Source organism: Panthera onca, chromosome X (assembly GCF_046562875.1).
Source record: "Panthera onca isolate mPanOnc1 chromosome X, mPanOnc1 haplotype 2, whole genome shotgun sequence".
Taxonomy (NCBI): domain Eukaryota; kingdom Metazoa; phylum Chordata; class Mammalia; order Carnivora; family Felidae; genus Panthera; species Panthera onca.
In genome coordinates this window covers 72,416,319-72,429,795 of record NC_138357.1, presented here as the reverse complement: position 1 = coordinate 72,429,795, position 13,477 = coordinate 72,416,319, and the positions used below count along the sequence as shown (strand labels likewise).

The 13,477-nt window shown below is 40.8% G+C and overlaps 1 protein-coding gene across 1 annotated transcript in view; it reads left to right on the top strand.

Moving 5' to 3' along the window:
* Positions 1-1,644: 1,644 nt before the first annotated feature.
* DGAT2L6 (diacylglycerol O-acyltransferase 2 like 6) overlaps positions 1,645-13,477 on the top strand; it is a 31,798-nt gene continuing 19,965 nt past the window's right edge. Inside the window, exon 1 of the mRNA XM_081792964.1 lies at positions 1,645-1,729. Within this exon, the coding sequence (XP_081649090.1) occupies positions 1,645-1,729 (85 nt within the window). The remainder of the gene's footprint in view (positions 1,730-13,477) is intronic.

Below are 13,477 nucleotides of genomic sequence, written 5' to 3'. Positions count from 1 at the left end.
AAGTAGCTCCAATAAGCAGATTGAGAACCCCAGGAAGCCAGGGGAAGAAAAGAAAGAGGAATTAGACAAAATGGGGTGACATGCTTGGTGGCCATCTAGAGTACATTGGGGAATGAAATCACACCACCCCCACAACATACCAAAAATGTTCCCTAAGCTTAACTCTGCAAAATCTTAGTCAGTCTAATCAGGCAGGTGAAAACCAGAGTGGAGTTTAGGGAGGAAGACAGAATTCTGCTAATCTGCATGGAAAAGCCTAAGGAATCTATTTCCTTGCACTTGTTGGGTACTTGATACCATTTTTGTATTTGATTTTCCTAGCAGCCTTTTTGATTACATTCAAAATATTTTTTGAGCACCTTCTATATCCAAGGCCTTATGCTGACAATACTGGCCTTTTTGTTTAAGACACTTACCACAAATTCAAGTGCATAGACACTTTTATGGTTTTCTTTTGCTTAATGTCTGTCTCCCCCACTGGACTGTAAGGTCAATGAAGGCAGAAATCATGTCCATGTTCTTCCCCACTGAATTTTCAGTATCTACAGCAATGCCTGGCAAACAGTAGTCACTCCATAGATAGTTGCAGAAAAAAATTATAAATCCAGAGTTCTGGGACCTGGGAACAATCTTTAATTTTGTAAAGGCCAGTGTGTAGAAGTAAGCCTCTTAGCCTGAAACATAGTAGATATTCAATAGACATGAACTGAACGCAAAAAATAATAACAGGGAACACATAATGCTTACTGTGTGCCAGGTACTATGCTAAGCACTTTACACTCATTCACTCATCCCATCCTCATAAAAGCCCTATGAAGTAGGTACTACTATCATCCCTGTTTTACAGATGGGGAAACCGAGGCACAGGAGTTCACCAACTTGTAAGTGGCAGAGCTGATATTTGAACCCCAGCTATCTGGCTCTAAAATCTGTGCTCCTAACCACTACACTGCCTTCCAACAACGAATGCTCAAGCTGAGATCTAGAGAGATGGAGCAATTGGCAAAGGTGTCACGGGAATAACATGGTGGACTTCGGACTGGAACCCAAGATCTGTTCTCTGTACAGTGCCTCTCCCACTCTACCATGTGGTATCTGGCCGCTGATACCGAGCCCCTGTGAAATAGAGGCACAAGGAGGGATCTGAGAAGTTAAGATATCTGTGCAGAAAAAGGCCCAAGTTGACGAGGTGGCTCTCAGCAGAGGACAGGAGGAGCCAAAGAGCAGCCACTAGGGCAGAAACAAGTGGAGTCACCAGGTCTCCTTTCTTAAGCAGGGAAGTAGGTTGCTTTTCAGAGGTCTTATTTGGGGTCTAAGCCATTCTCTTTTCCTGAACTCATCTATCAGGGACCTCCCCACACACAGCAAGAACCACCCCTAAGCGATATCTGCCTTATTGCAATGAAGCACACAAGGAGAAGGGATATATATTAGGGAGATTAGATAGCATGATCTGAAACCTCATGTGTGTGTAGGAAGCCAGGGCGGGACAGAGAACAAGGAAGACTGGAGGAAAGGTTAGGTCAAGCCTAAAACCTTCAGCAGCTAAAGGGACTCAGTGATAAGAGATGAAAGCAAAGCACCTGTAAGCAGCACAGCTTTAGAAGTGCTGGCCTTCTGTTTGGGCTTCTTGCCACAATAGCCATGGCCTTCCTTTCCCGACTGGATCTTCACGAATGCCTCCAAACCCTGTCTGTTTTGCAGTGGCTCCCCGTCTACGTATTTTTAGGTAAGTGAACACCAGGGGTTGGAGAGCACATGAGAACAGGCCAAGAATGAGGGCAAGAATCCCCAGATGAGGAAGGCTCCAAAGAGATCATTTGGCTGGTTCCCCCCCCCCACCCCTCCCGCCCTCTCTGAAAGGACTATTGCTTCTCACCCAGAAAGATGGATGCTGTTGAGCAAGAATGAAATCATTAGATTTCTAATGAAATCATCAGATTTCCCTCTTTCCAACTGAGGACATGAAGGCCATGAGTGAGCCTTTGGTTGTTCTGGTTTAAAGATCACCACAGCCTTCCCAGGACTGCCCCCTCTTTTTTTTGTTAATTTCAAGATTTTATTTAAATTCCAGTTAGTTAACATATAGTGTAATATCACTTTCAGGAGTAGAATGTAGTGATTCATCACTTACAGCACTCAGTGCTCACCCCAACAAGTGCTCTCCTTAATGCCCATCACCCATTTTATGCATCCCCCTGTTCACCCCCTCTGAACTTGCCAAAAAGAGTCCTATTCAGGGTTGGGGGCAAAGGTGATGGTGGCTTGCAGAGTTGGTATTGCTAGGTAGGCATAACGTGATTTTCTAGTCTAAAACTATGGGGAGAAAATTCTGGAAAATCTGGGAGCTGCCCTAGTGACTCATTAAACAAACATTTTTTAAAAGTTTTTAAAACATTTATTTATTTATTTATTTTAAAACATATTATTTATTTTTGAGAGAGAAACAGAGAGAGAGACAGTGCAAGTGGGGATGGGGCAGGGAGAGAAGGAGACACAGAATCTGAAGCAGGCTCCAGGCTCCAGGCTGTCAGCAGAGTCCAACGTGGGGCTCGAACCCACAAGCCGTGAGATCATGACCTGAGCCAAAGTTGGATGCTTAACCAACCGAGCCACCCAGGCACCCCAGACAGAACTTTAATAAAAGGCCAGTTGTGCAGTGGACTCAGAGCATGGCAATTATCAGTGCTGGGCAAATGGGTTGAGAGTGCTAAGCTTTTCCCAACCAGAATCTAGGACTTCATGGGCAACCAATTCCAGGGCCAAAGCTTGGAAACTGGATGGGGAGAAATGTCAGCCTGAAGGCAGCCAATTCCAATCTATGGGAGACTATATGTTCCCTTAGAGCAAAGGGTCTTAACCAAAGGCTTATGGACCTAGAATTTGGGGTAGGGGTGGACAACTTTGAATTCATATAGCAAAATTTACCTTTATTTTCACTAGCTTCGAATTGAAATAATGAATGTAGGCAAAAAGCCACAGAAACATTAGCAGCACCAGTGAATTTGTCAGTAATAGACATCACAGATTTGCGTTTCATTTGCCAGTTGTTGCAGGCATCTCAAAATGTCATTTATGCTCACGACTACTTCAAAATGCCAGTGGTTATTGGAACTTCTGTTAGGTCTGGTTATTTGATGCATAAACCAAGAAGCCCATGTTACTATGGCACATTTTTGGTGATGCTTTGAGAACTGTGTTTTAATATGTTGCATTTCCTTTGTAAGTCTATATATTTTATTTTGTGCATTTATAATGTTATTCAGAGAAGGGGTCCATAGGCTTCACCAGACTGCCAAAGGAATCTGTGACTGCCATAGATGATGACTTATTGAGCCTTATTGAAATCAAATCATGCTGAGCACTTAGTTCATCAATGGCCTGACTCTAGCTGTATTAAGGGGGAAAAAAGCGATTTTTCTGTAAACTTGCTTCTAGTCTTTCATATTTTCTGTTTTCCTTTGCGTTTATCTTAACGTCCTCAAACAGACCTTTTTGACAAGTTGCAGCCCTCAGTTAGGAAAGTGAGGGGGGCACAGGAATATCCTAAAAGTCTTGGTATTGCGGTGGCAGCCACCATTTCAAGTCTGGATCCTAGAAAGAGTGGGCAAGTCTGGGGACTAGAGAGCAGGGAAAAGAGGTCAAGAGAGGAAGAGGGGCGCCTAGGCGGCTCAGTCAGTTAAGCGTCCAACTTTGGCTCAGGTCATGATCTCACAACTCTGTGAGTTTGAGCCCCAAGTCTGGCTCTGTGCTGACAGCTCAGAGCCTGGAGCTGCTTTGGATTCTGCGTCTCCCTTTCTCTGCCCCTCCCCCCCCCAAAGATAAACATTAAAATTTTTTTTAATAAAAGAGACAGGAAGAGGTGTGTAAGTTCTTCCCTTTAGGTGTGGGGTCTGTACTGCCCCAGAAACCCTTTGTGTGGTCTTCGAACACAAGTGCCCAGATTATTCTGACTCTTCTAGGGAGCACTCCTCAATAAAATGTTTTCATTTTTCTCCCAGAAAATGATTTGTTTTTAAGTATTTTCTTCTCTCTTCCTTTCCCCCTTTCAAAGGACACTGTGGACAGGGATAGGGTACAAGGCATATCCAACACTGAATATGTAAGGGCCCAGAAGTGAGGGTTAGCCTCCTAGTAATGCCCACTCCCCCCCCCCCCCCCATCTTACCAGCTTCCACTTCTTCTGGAAGAGCTGGAGGTGTGGGGTGGGGATGTTATGGACAAATGATGGCACCTACGTGTCTTAAGTGAAAACACTAATAATAAGTGTGAATGTTTTCTTTCACCTGCATTTTTAAAAGTTTTTTTTAATTGTGGTAAAATACATATAACATCAAACCAACCATTTTAACTATTTTTCAGTGTACATTTCAGCAGCATTAAGTACATTCAGTGTTGTGCAACTGTCACCACCATCCACCTCCAGAGCTCTCTTCCTGAAGTCTGTACCCATTGAACAAGAACTCACCATTGTCCCCTCCACACAGCCCCTGGCAACTACTCTTCTACTTTCTGTCTCTGTGAATTTGACTCCTCTGGGTACTTCATATAAGTGGAATCATACACTATTTGTCCTGTTGCGACTGGCTTATTTCACTTAACATAATATCTTCATGTTTCACCCACACTGTATCACATGACAACATTTCCTTCCTTGTTAAGGCTGAATAATATTCTATTGTGTGAATATTGTAAATAATGCTTCTGTGAACATGAGTGTTCAAATATATCTCTGTGATCCTGTTTGCAATTCTTTTGGATATATTCCCAGAAGTGGAATTGCTGGATCACATGTAAATTCCACTTTAAATTTTTTTGAGGAACAGCTACACTGTTTTCCACAGCACCTGCACCCATATTACCCATATCTAAACTACACCAACAGTGCACAAGGTTCCAATTTCTCCACGTTCTCTCCAACAGTTCTTTATTTTCTGGGGATTTTTAATAGGAGCCATCCTAAAGAATGTGAGGTGATATCTCATTGTGGGATTTTGATTGCATTTCCCTAACAATTAGTGATGTTAAGCATCTTTTCATATGCTTGTTGGCCATTTGTCTTGACTTCTTCTATTTTTTTTCTTTCTAAAAAATGTTTATTCATTTTGAGAGAGAAAGAGAGCAAGCACGAGCAGGGAGGGGTATAGAGAGAATCTCAAGCAGGCTCAGCGCCGCCAGCATGGAGCCCGACACCAGGCCCGGTCCTACAAAGTGTGAGATCATGACCTGAGTGGAAACCAAGAGTCAGATGCTTAGCCGACAGAGCCAACCAGGTGCCTCTATCTTGTCTTGTTTTACATTGATTATTTTTATCATTCCATTTGCCTTCCTCTACTAGGTTAGATGTTATACATCCTGTTTCTATCATTTTAGTGATTGTGCTAGAAATACAACATGAATCCTGGGTCTTGGAGCATCTGTAACAGTGTAAGATGTCCCCAGAGGTGCCTAAGACATTCAAATCTGTTCAATAGTTATAGAGCAAATACCCATTACAAGGTGGTGACGGTCCTTGTCGAAACTACCATAGATCAAATATAAACTCCTTACTATCTAGCAACAAAGATAAAGCAATCATTAGTTCCACCATTGTACACAGTTTATGCATCAGTGCTAGACACACACAGAAGTCACTACGATGTAAGACAGACTGTAGTAAGTGAAAGAAATAGTCACAACAAAGTGATATTAGGGTTTCAGGGAAAAATTATCACACCAAGTTGAGGGGATCAGGAAAAGCAGGAAATAGAAACAGTGAAACATGATGAACAGGACATGGGTTCTCGAGTTTGTCAAACTTGGATAACAATTAGCTGTGTGACTTCCAACAAGTATTCGGACCCCTCTAAGCCTCAGTATCCCCATCCTCTTAGCTTGGTATACAGTAAATGCTCCATATAGAATAGCTTCCATCCTCCCTTCCTTTCTTCCTTTCTTCCTTCCTAAATTCCTTCCTTCCTTAATTTCCTTCTTAATTTTTTCATGCACTGGCTTTCTTTCATTCCTCTCTCTTGCTCAGAGCCTCCCTCAGCACCTCTCCACTTTCCTGAATGATGTTTAGAATCATGGCTGATTACTGAGCATCCCTGAAAGTAATGGGAGAGGAAATAGGGGGAAAGAGGAGAAAAAGGAGAGGAACAAGAAGGAGGGAAGAAGGGAGAAGAGAGGAATGAAAAGACAGTTTGGGGGAGGTGTAAAATACAAATATTCATGACCCTTAGAATTAGGCAATGGCCCTGAGAGGCCCTCTGAGGGCCAGCTTCCATTGGAGGATGGCTCTCTGTCTCTTCTTTTCTGGGCATGTGTCACCATCTATCTAAACTGTTGCAATATCCGCTTTCCTGGCTCTCTACCCTCTAGTCTTCACCCTCTCCAATCTATTCCACTGCTTGCTCCCAGTAGAGTCTTTTGAAAACATCTTTAATTACAGTCCTCTCCTGCTCAAAAATAGTCAATGATTTCCCACTGCCTACTCAGTGACGTACAAATGTGTTAGCCTGGGCATTCAAGGCCCTCCTCCACTCTCTGGCTCTAACCTTTAACCAGCTCATCCCCCCACTCTTCCCTTATAAGAAGCTTGTGTTCCAAGCAGTCTATTCATAGAACAAACATAAAGGGTACTCTCCCACTCCTTCACCTATGCTCTGACTATTCCCTCCACTGGAAAGATCTGATCCCTCTCCCTGGACTAATAATCATGGACAACCTGTCCTTTGAAATATTGCTCAATTCACATCTTCTCTGCAACATTTTCTAGCCAACCCAAGACCATATCACCTCTGAAAGTCCAAAGTACTTTGTAAAAATAGGTTAGGTAGCAGCCCTTGTATCCTTTGCTCCCTCTACTCAATAAGCCCCATGAGAATAGGAGCCATATCTTGTCATAGTTATATTTCTCACAAGACCAGGCCTGACACTAAACTGACACTAAATTCTAAATTCTCCCTCAGTAGAGACCATTAAGTCCATCTCTTTTTCTTTTTCCTCTCTTTCACCTGATCACCTCTGATCACCCCCGACGTTTTTTAGGTCTGCCTTCTTTCTCTGGTTTCTGATACTACATAAAATAGAACATAGTCTTAGTAATCAGATAGGCCAGGTCTGCCACCTGTTGCTACTGGACCTTGTGCAAGTAAGTCAATGTTATTTCTTCTTAAAGTTTATCTATCTAATTTTGAGGGGGGGGGCAGAGAGAGAGGGAGAGAGAGAATGCTAAGCAAGCTCTGCACTCTCAGTGCAGAACCTGATGCAGGGTTTGACTTCACAAGCTGTGAGATGATGACCTGAGCCAAAATCAAGAGTTGGACACTTAATTGACTGAGCCACCCAGGTGCCTCCATCAATATTATTTTTTATGTGATCTTCACAAGTAATCCATTCACCCTCCACCATTATAGAAACAGAGTATAGTATCTGCCTCTAAAGACCATTCTGAAGATCAAAGAGCCAAAAAATCCTCAATAGATGTTCATTTTCTTTCTTTCTGTTATAGAAATTGACATTACTTCAAGTCCAACCACTCCAACTCATAAGACACTGCCAACCTTGCCATTTAATCAACAGAGGAAAGCCAACCACTTCTGAGACAAGCACCCTACGTTCTGATTTCATTGCACCTTCAGGAAGAATAATGAGTAACTAGATCCTAGAAAATTAGGTAAATAGAGACTTTAATACGTTCCTAGCATTCCCAGATCCTTCAAGGCATTATTCATTCACCCCCTACATCTGATCAACTGCCAAACTCTGAAAATTCTACCTCCATAGTATCTTTCAAATTGGTTTGAGAGATAGTAACCTACTTCGTGTTCCCATTGTCTCTCATCTAAACTACTGCATCTTGGGGCACCTGAATGGCTCAGTCAGTCGAGTGTCTGACTCTTGATTTCAGCTCAGGTCATGATCTCAGTTCATGGGATTGAGTCCCACACTGGGCTCTGTGCTGACAGCACAGAGCCTGCTTTGGATTCTCTCTCTCCCTCTCTCTGCCCCTTTCCTGCTCTCTCTCTCTCTCTCTCTCTCTCTCTCTCTCAAATATAAATAAATAAACACTTTAAAAATATATTACTGCATCTCTTAATTGGTGCCCACAGTTTCTCTTGCTACTACAGTTGTCTCAAATTATCTTCCTGATACACAGATATGATCATGATCATGCTGTTCCTCTGCTTGATAACCTTCACTGGCTTCATATTTCCTCTAGCATGAAGCCTAATCTCCCCAGCTTCCTTCTCAGTTCCATCTCCTATTCCATGTCTTCCCGGTCTCCCTGTACTTTTTCAGGTTATGGTGTTATGGGCCTTGGGCTCCTCCATCTACAGATCTTTGTTCAAGTTCTTCCTCATGCATGGAAGGCCCTTCCTCCACTAATCTCTCTGTCAGAATCCTACTCTTTCTCCAAAATTCAATTTAAATCTTACCCTCCACAAGAAGCCTTTCCAGGTTCCCCAGCAGTAGGGAGTGGTCTTCTGCTTGGGTTCACATAAAATAACATTTGACTATATAGTCTTACCCTCTGGAATCTATCCACTATTTATGGTATCAATTTTCTCCACTAGACTGTCAGTTCCTGGAAGGCATGAACTTTCTTTCCTACAGGTATCAATATGAGCTAACACACACAAAGTGTCTAAAATAGCTCTTGGCACATAGTAAAGACTCTACAAATGCTACCTACTTTTTTCCTAAAGCTTGGAACTTTTTATTCCCCCAAAGTTTGACCACTCCGAGCATCACATTTGTTCATATATAAAATGGGGATAATAAAATTATCTACTTGTCAGGGTTATGAGAGAATTAAATGAGATAATGTACATTAAGTCCTGAACGAGTGCTTATTAATAATAAGTGCTGAGGGTGCCTCAGTGGCTCAGTTAAGCATCTGACTATTTCAGCTCAGATCATGATCTCACAGTTCATGAGTTTGAACCCCACATTGGGCTCTGTGCTGACAGCATGGAGCCTCCTTGGGATTGTCTCTCTTCCTCTCTCTCTATCCCTCCCCTGCTCTCTCTCTCTCTCCCTCTATCTCTCTCTCTCTAAATAAATAAATAAATAAACTTAAAAGTTTATAAAACAAAAGAAGCTTAGTGTCTAATAGGGAGAGGGCTAGACTTGTGAGGTACTAACTACATAAGCACCAGAGTGAAACAGGGTCAAATAGAAGCATAAGTAATGTGCTGTGGGTGTGTGGAGGAGGGAAACCTTCATTCTGAGCAGAGAATCACCAAAAGTATCATCAAGGGGGTATCATTTGAGCAAATCCTTGAAGGCTGAAAGAACTTTGATAGGCAGAAAGTTGAAGAGAGGGTAGTCAGAATAAAGGAACAGCACCACCAAAGGTATAGAGTTGGGAATGGGGAGTACACTAAGGTGGTTGGGCCCCTGTTTCCCATATTTCAGCCATTCACATCCCACCTTCTCGTTTTTTCTACAGTTGAGTACCACCTATGCTATTATGACTTAACATTTTTTTCCAAATTGACTCATTGCTGTTACCTAAATTAGTGTATTATAACAGATATTTTAGATCACTACCATAAATTCACTTTTTATTCACTATATATTAAAATGATTTACCATCCATACACCACCTCAGATCATCTAGTGTACCTACAATGATATAAGGACAATGCTTTGAGAAATACTGGGCTAGAGCATAAGCAGTATGAGTGCAGGTAGTGAGAGATGAGGTGAGGAAGGTGTTTGGGGCTAGTCCACGGAGGGACTACATGTTTACACTTTTTTTCTGTTGCAGTGGGAAAATATTGAAGGTTTCAGAGGCAAACAACATTATGACTGTGCTTTAAAAAGCAATCTGGCAATAACATGGAAAATGGACCAGAGGGGAAGGGACACGTAGGCAAAAAGAACAGACTCAAGATTGCAGTCCAAACCCGAGGAGATCAAGCCTTCAACCAAAGCAGTAGCAATGGAGATACAGGCAGGAGAATGAATGGGAAAGAGAAAGAAGTCGAAGATAGTGCCAAAAAATTGAAACTGTGACATTTATCTTGAGGCCTAAAAGATAAATAGGAACTATCCAGGAAAGAGCTGAGGAAAGGTTCTTCCAGGTAAAAGGGACAAAATGCACAGAGGCCCAGAGGCTAGAGAGCAGAATGAATTGAAGGAACTGACGGAACAGTATGGTGGAGTGCAGAGGACAAGGGGGTGGCCCGGGACTCCACCACAGAGTGCCTTTGAAGCCCAGATTACAAGACTGGACTTCACCCTAAGAGTCATAGGAAGCCATGTTAGATGTTGAATTATTAAATTACCATTTGCTCCCCAATGTTCTTATATTTACACCATTTGGTGAAGAAACTGTCTTTTTCCCATTGTATATTATTGACTCTTTTGCCATAAGTTAATTGATCATATATGTGTGGGTTTATTTCTGGGCTCTCTATCCTATTCCATTGATCTATGTTTTTTTTTAATGTTTATTTGTTTTTGAGAGAGAGAGAGACAGAGTGTGAGCAGGGGAGGGGTAGAGAGAGAAGGAGACACAGAATCTGAAGCAGGCTCCAGGATCTGAGCTGTCAGCACAGAGCCTGACATGGGGCTCAAACCCCCCAACAACAAGATCGTGATATGAGCTGAAGTTGGACACTCAACCTACTGAGCCACCCAGGTGCCCCTGATCTATATGTTTTATGCCAATACAATACTGTCTTGATTACTATAGCTTTGTAGTATAGTCTGAAATCAGGAGTATAATACCTCCAGCTTTATTCTACTTTCTCAAGATTGTTTTGGCTAGTCAAGATTTTTGGAAGTTCCACACAAATTTTAGAATTATTCTAATTCTGTGAAAAATGTCATTGGGATTTTGATAGAGATTGCATTGAATTTGTAGATTGCTTAAGGTGGTATGGACATTTTAACAATGTTAATTCTTCAAATCCATGAGCACAGACCATCTTTCCATATATTTGTGTCTTCTTCAATTTCCTTTATCAATGTCTTGTAGTTTTCAGTGTACAGGTCTTTCACCTCCTTGGGTAAATTTATTCCCAGGTATTTTTTTATGCAGTTGTAAATAGGATTGTTTTCTTACACTCTCTTTGTGATGGTTTGTTGTTAGTGTATAAAAATGCAGCAGATTTCTGTATATTGATTTTGTGTCCTGCAACTTTACTGAATTCATTTATTAGTTCTAACAGTTTTTTTGTGGTCTTTAGGATTTTCTCTATATAGCATCATGTGATCTACAAATAGTGAGTATTTTACTTCCTTTCTGATTTGTATCCCTTTTATTTCTTTCTTTCTTTTTTTTTTTTTTTTTTTTTTTTTTTGGTCTAATTGCTGTGATTAGGACTTCCAATATCATGTTGAATAAAAGTGGTGAGAATGGGCATCTTTGTCTTGTTCCTAATCTTAGCAGAAAAACCTTCAGCTTTTCACTGATGAGTATGATGTTAGCTGTGGGTTTGTCATATATGGTCTTTATTATATTGAGGTACATTCCCTCATGAGTTTTTATCATAAATGGATATTGAATTTTGTCAGGTGCTTTTTCTGCATCTATTGAGATAATAATGTTATTTCTATCCTTCATTTTTATTAATGTGGTGTATCATGTTGTTTGATTAGTGGATGCTGAACCAACCTTGCATCTCTGAAATAAATCCCACTTGATCATAGTATATGATCCTTTTAAATGTGTTACTGAATTCAATTTACTAATATTTTATTGAGGATTTTTGTGTTTTGTTCACTAGGGATATTGGCCTATAATTTTTTTCCTTTTTCTTTTTTTCTTTTTTCGTGTGTGTGTGTGTGTGTGTGTTGTTGTTCTTGTCTGGTTTGGGTATCAGGTTACTTCTGGCCTCATGAAATGAGTTTGGAAGTGTTCCCTCCTTTTCAGTTTTTTGGAAGAGTTTGAGAAGAGTAGGTATTAAATCTTTTGTGAATGTTTGGTAGAATTTACCAGTGAAGCCATCTGATCCTGGACTTTTGTTTGTTGAGAGATTTTTAATTACCAGTCAGTCTAGTTCTTCATGATTCAATCTTAGAAGATTGTATGCTTCTAGGAATTTATCCACTTCTTCTAGGTTTCCAATTTGTTGGCATAATTGTTTTTTTTTAATTTTTTTAATGTTTATATATTTTTGAGAGAGAAAGAGACAGAACATAAGTAGGGGAGGGGCAGAGAAAGAGGGACACACAGAATGTGAAGCAGGCTCCAGGCTCCAAGCTGTCAGCACAGAGCCTGATGCAGGGCTTGAACCCACGAACTGTGAGATCATGACCTGAGCCGAAGTCAGACGCTCAACCAACTGAGCCACCCAGGTGCCCCTGTGGCATAATAATTGTTAATAGTCTCTTGTGATCTTTTGTATCTCTATGATATCAGTTAAAGTGCTCCTCTTGCATTTCTATTTTTATTTGAGCCCTCTCTTTTTTCTTGATGAGTCTGGCTAAAGATTTGTCAATTTTGCTTATCTCTTCAAAGAACAAAGTCCTAGTCTGGGGTGCCTGGGTGGCTCAGTTGGTTAAGTGGCTGACTTTGGCTTAGGTTATGACCTCACAGCTCATGAGTTCAAGCCCCACATTGGGCTCTGTGCTGACAGCCTGGAGCCTGCTAACAACTCAGAGCCTGGTTCAGATTCTGTGTCTTCCTCTCTCTCTGCCCCTCCCTTGCTCGTGCTCTCTCTCTCTCTCTGTCAAAAATAAATAAACATTTTTAAAAAAAGAACAAGCTCTTAGTTTTATTGATCTTTTCTGTTGTCTTTTTACTCTTTGTTTCATTTATTTCTGCTCTAATATTTACTGTTTCCTTCCTTCTATTCACTTTGAGCTTTATTTGTTCTTTTTCTAGATCCAGTAGATGTAGCGTTAGGTTGTTTGACATTTTTCTTGTTACTTGAGGTAACCGTGTATTGCTATAAAGTTCCCTCTTAAAACTGCTTTTGCTTCTTCCCACAATTTTTGGACTACTGTATTTCTATTTTCATTTGTCTCCAGGTATTTTTAATTTTCTCCTTTGATTTCTTCATTGACCCATTGGTTGTTCAGTAGCATGTTGTTTAGCTTCTACATACTGGGATGCTTCCAGTTTTCTTCTTGTAGTTGATTTCTAGTTTCATAGTATTGTGATTGGAGGAAAATGCTTGATATCTCAATCTTTTTAAATTTACTGAGACTTGTTTTGTGGCCTAATATGATTTATCCTGGAGAATGTTTCATGTGCACTTGAAAAGAAAGTGTATTATGCTACTTGGGGAAGAAATATTCTGTATATATCTATTAAGTCCATGTGGTCTCATGTGTCATTAAGGCTGATGTTTCCTTATTGCTTTTCTGTCTGGATAGTCTATCCATGATGTTAGTGAGGTATTAAACTCCCCTACTATTACTTTATTGCTTGCTGTCAATTTCTGCCTTTAGGTCTGTTAATATTTGTTTTACATATTTATGTGCTTCTACGTTGGGTGTGTAAATATTTACAAATATTATATCCTCTTGTTAGATT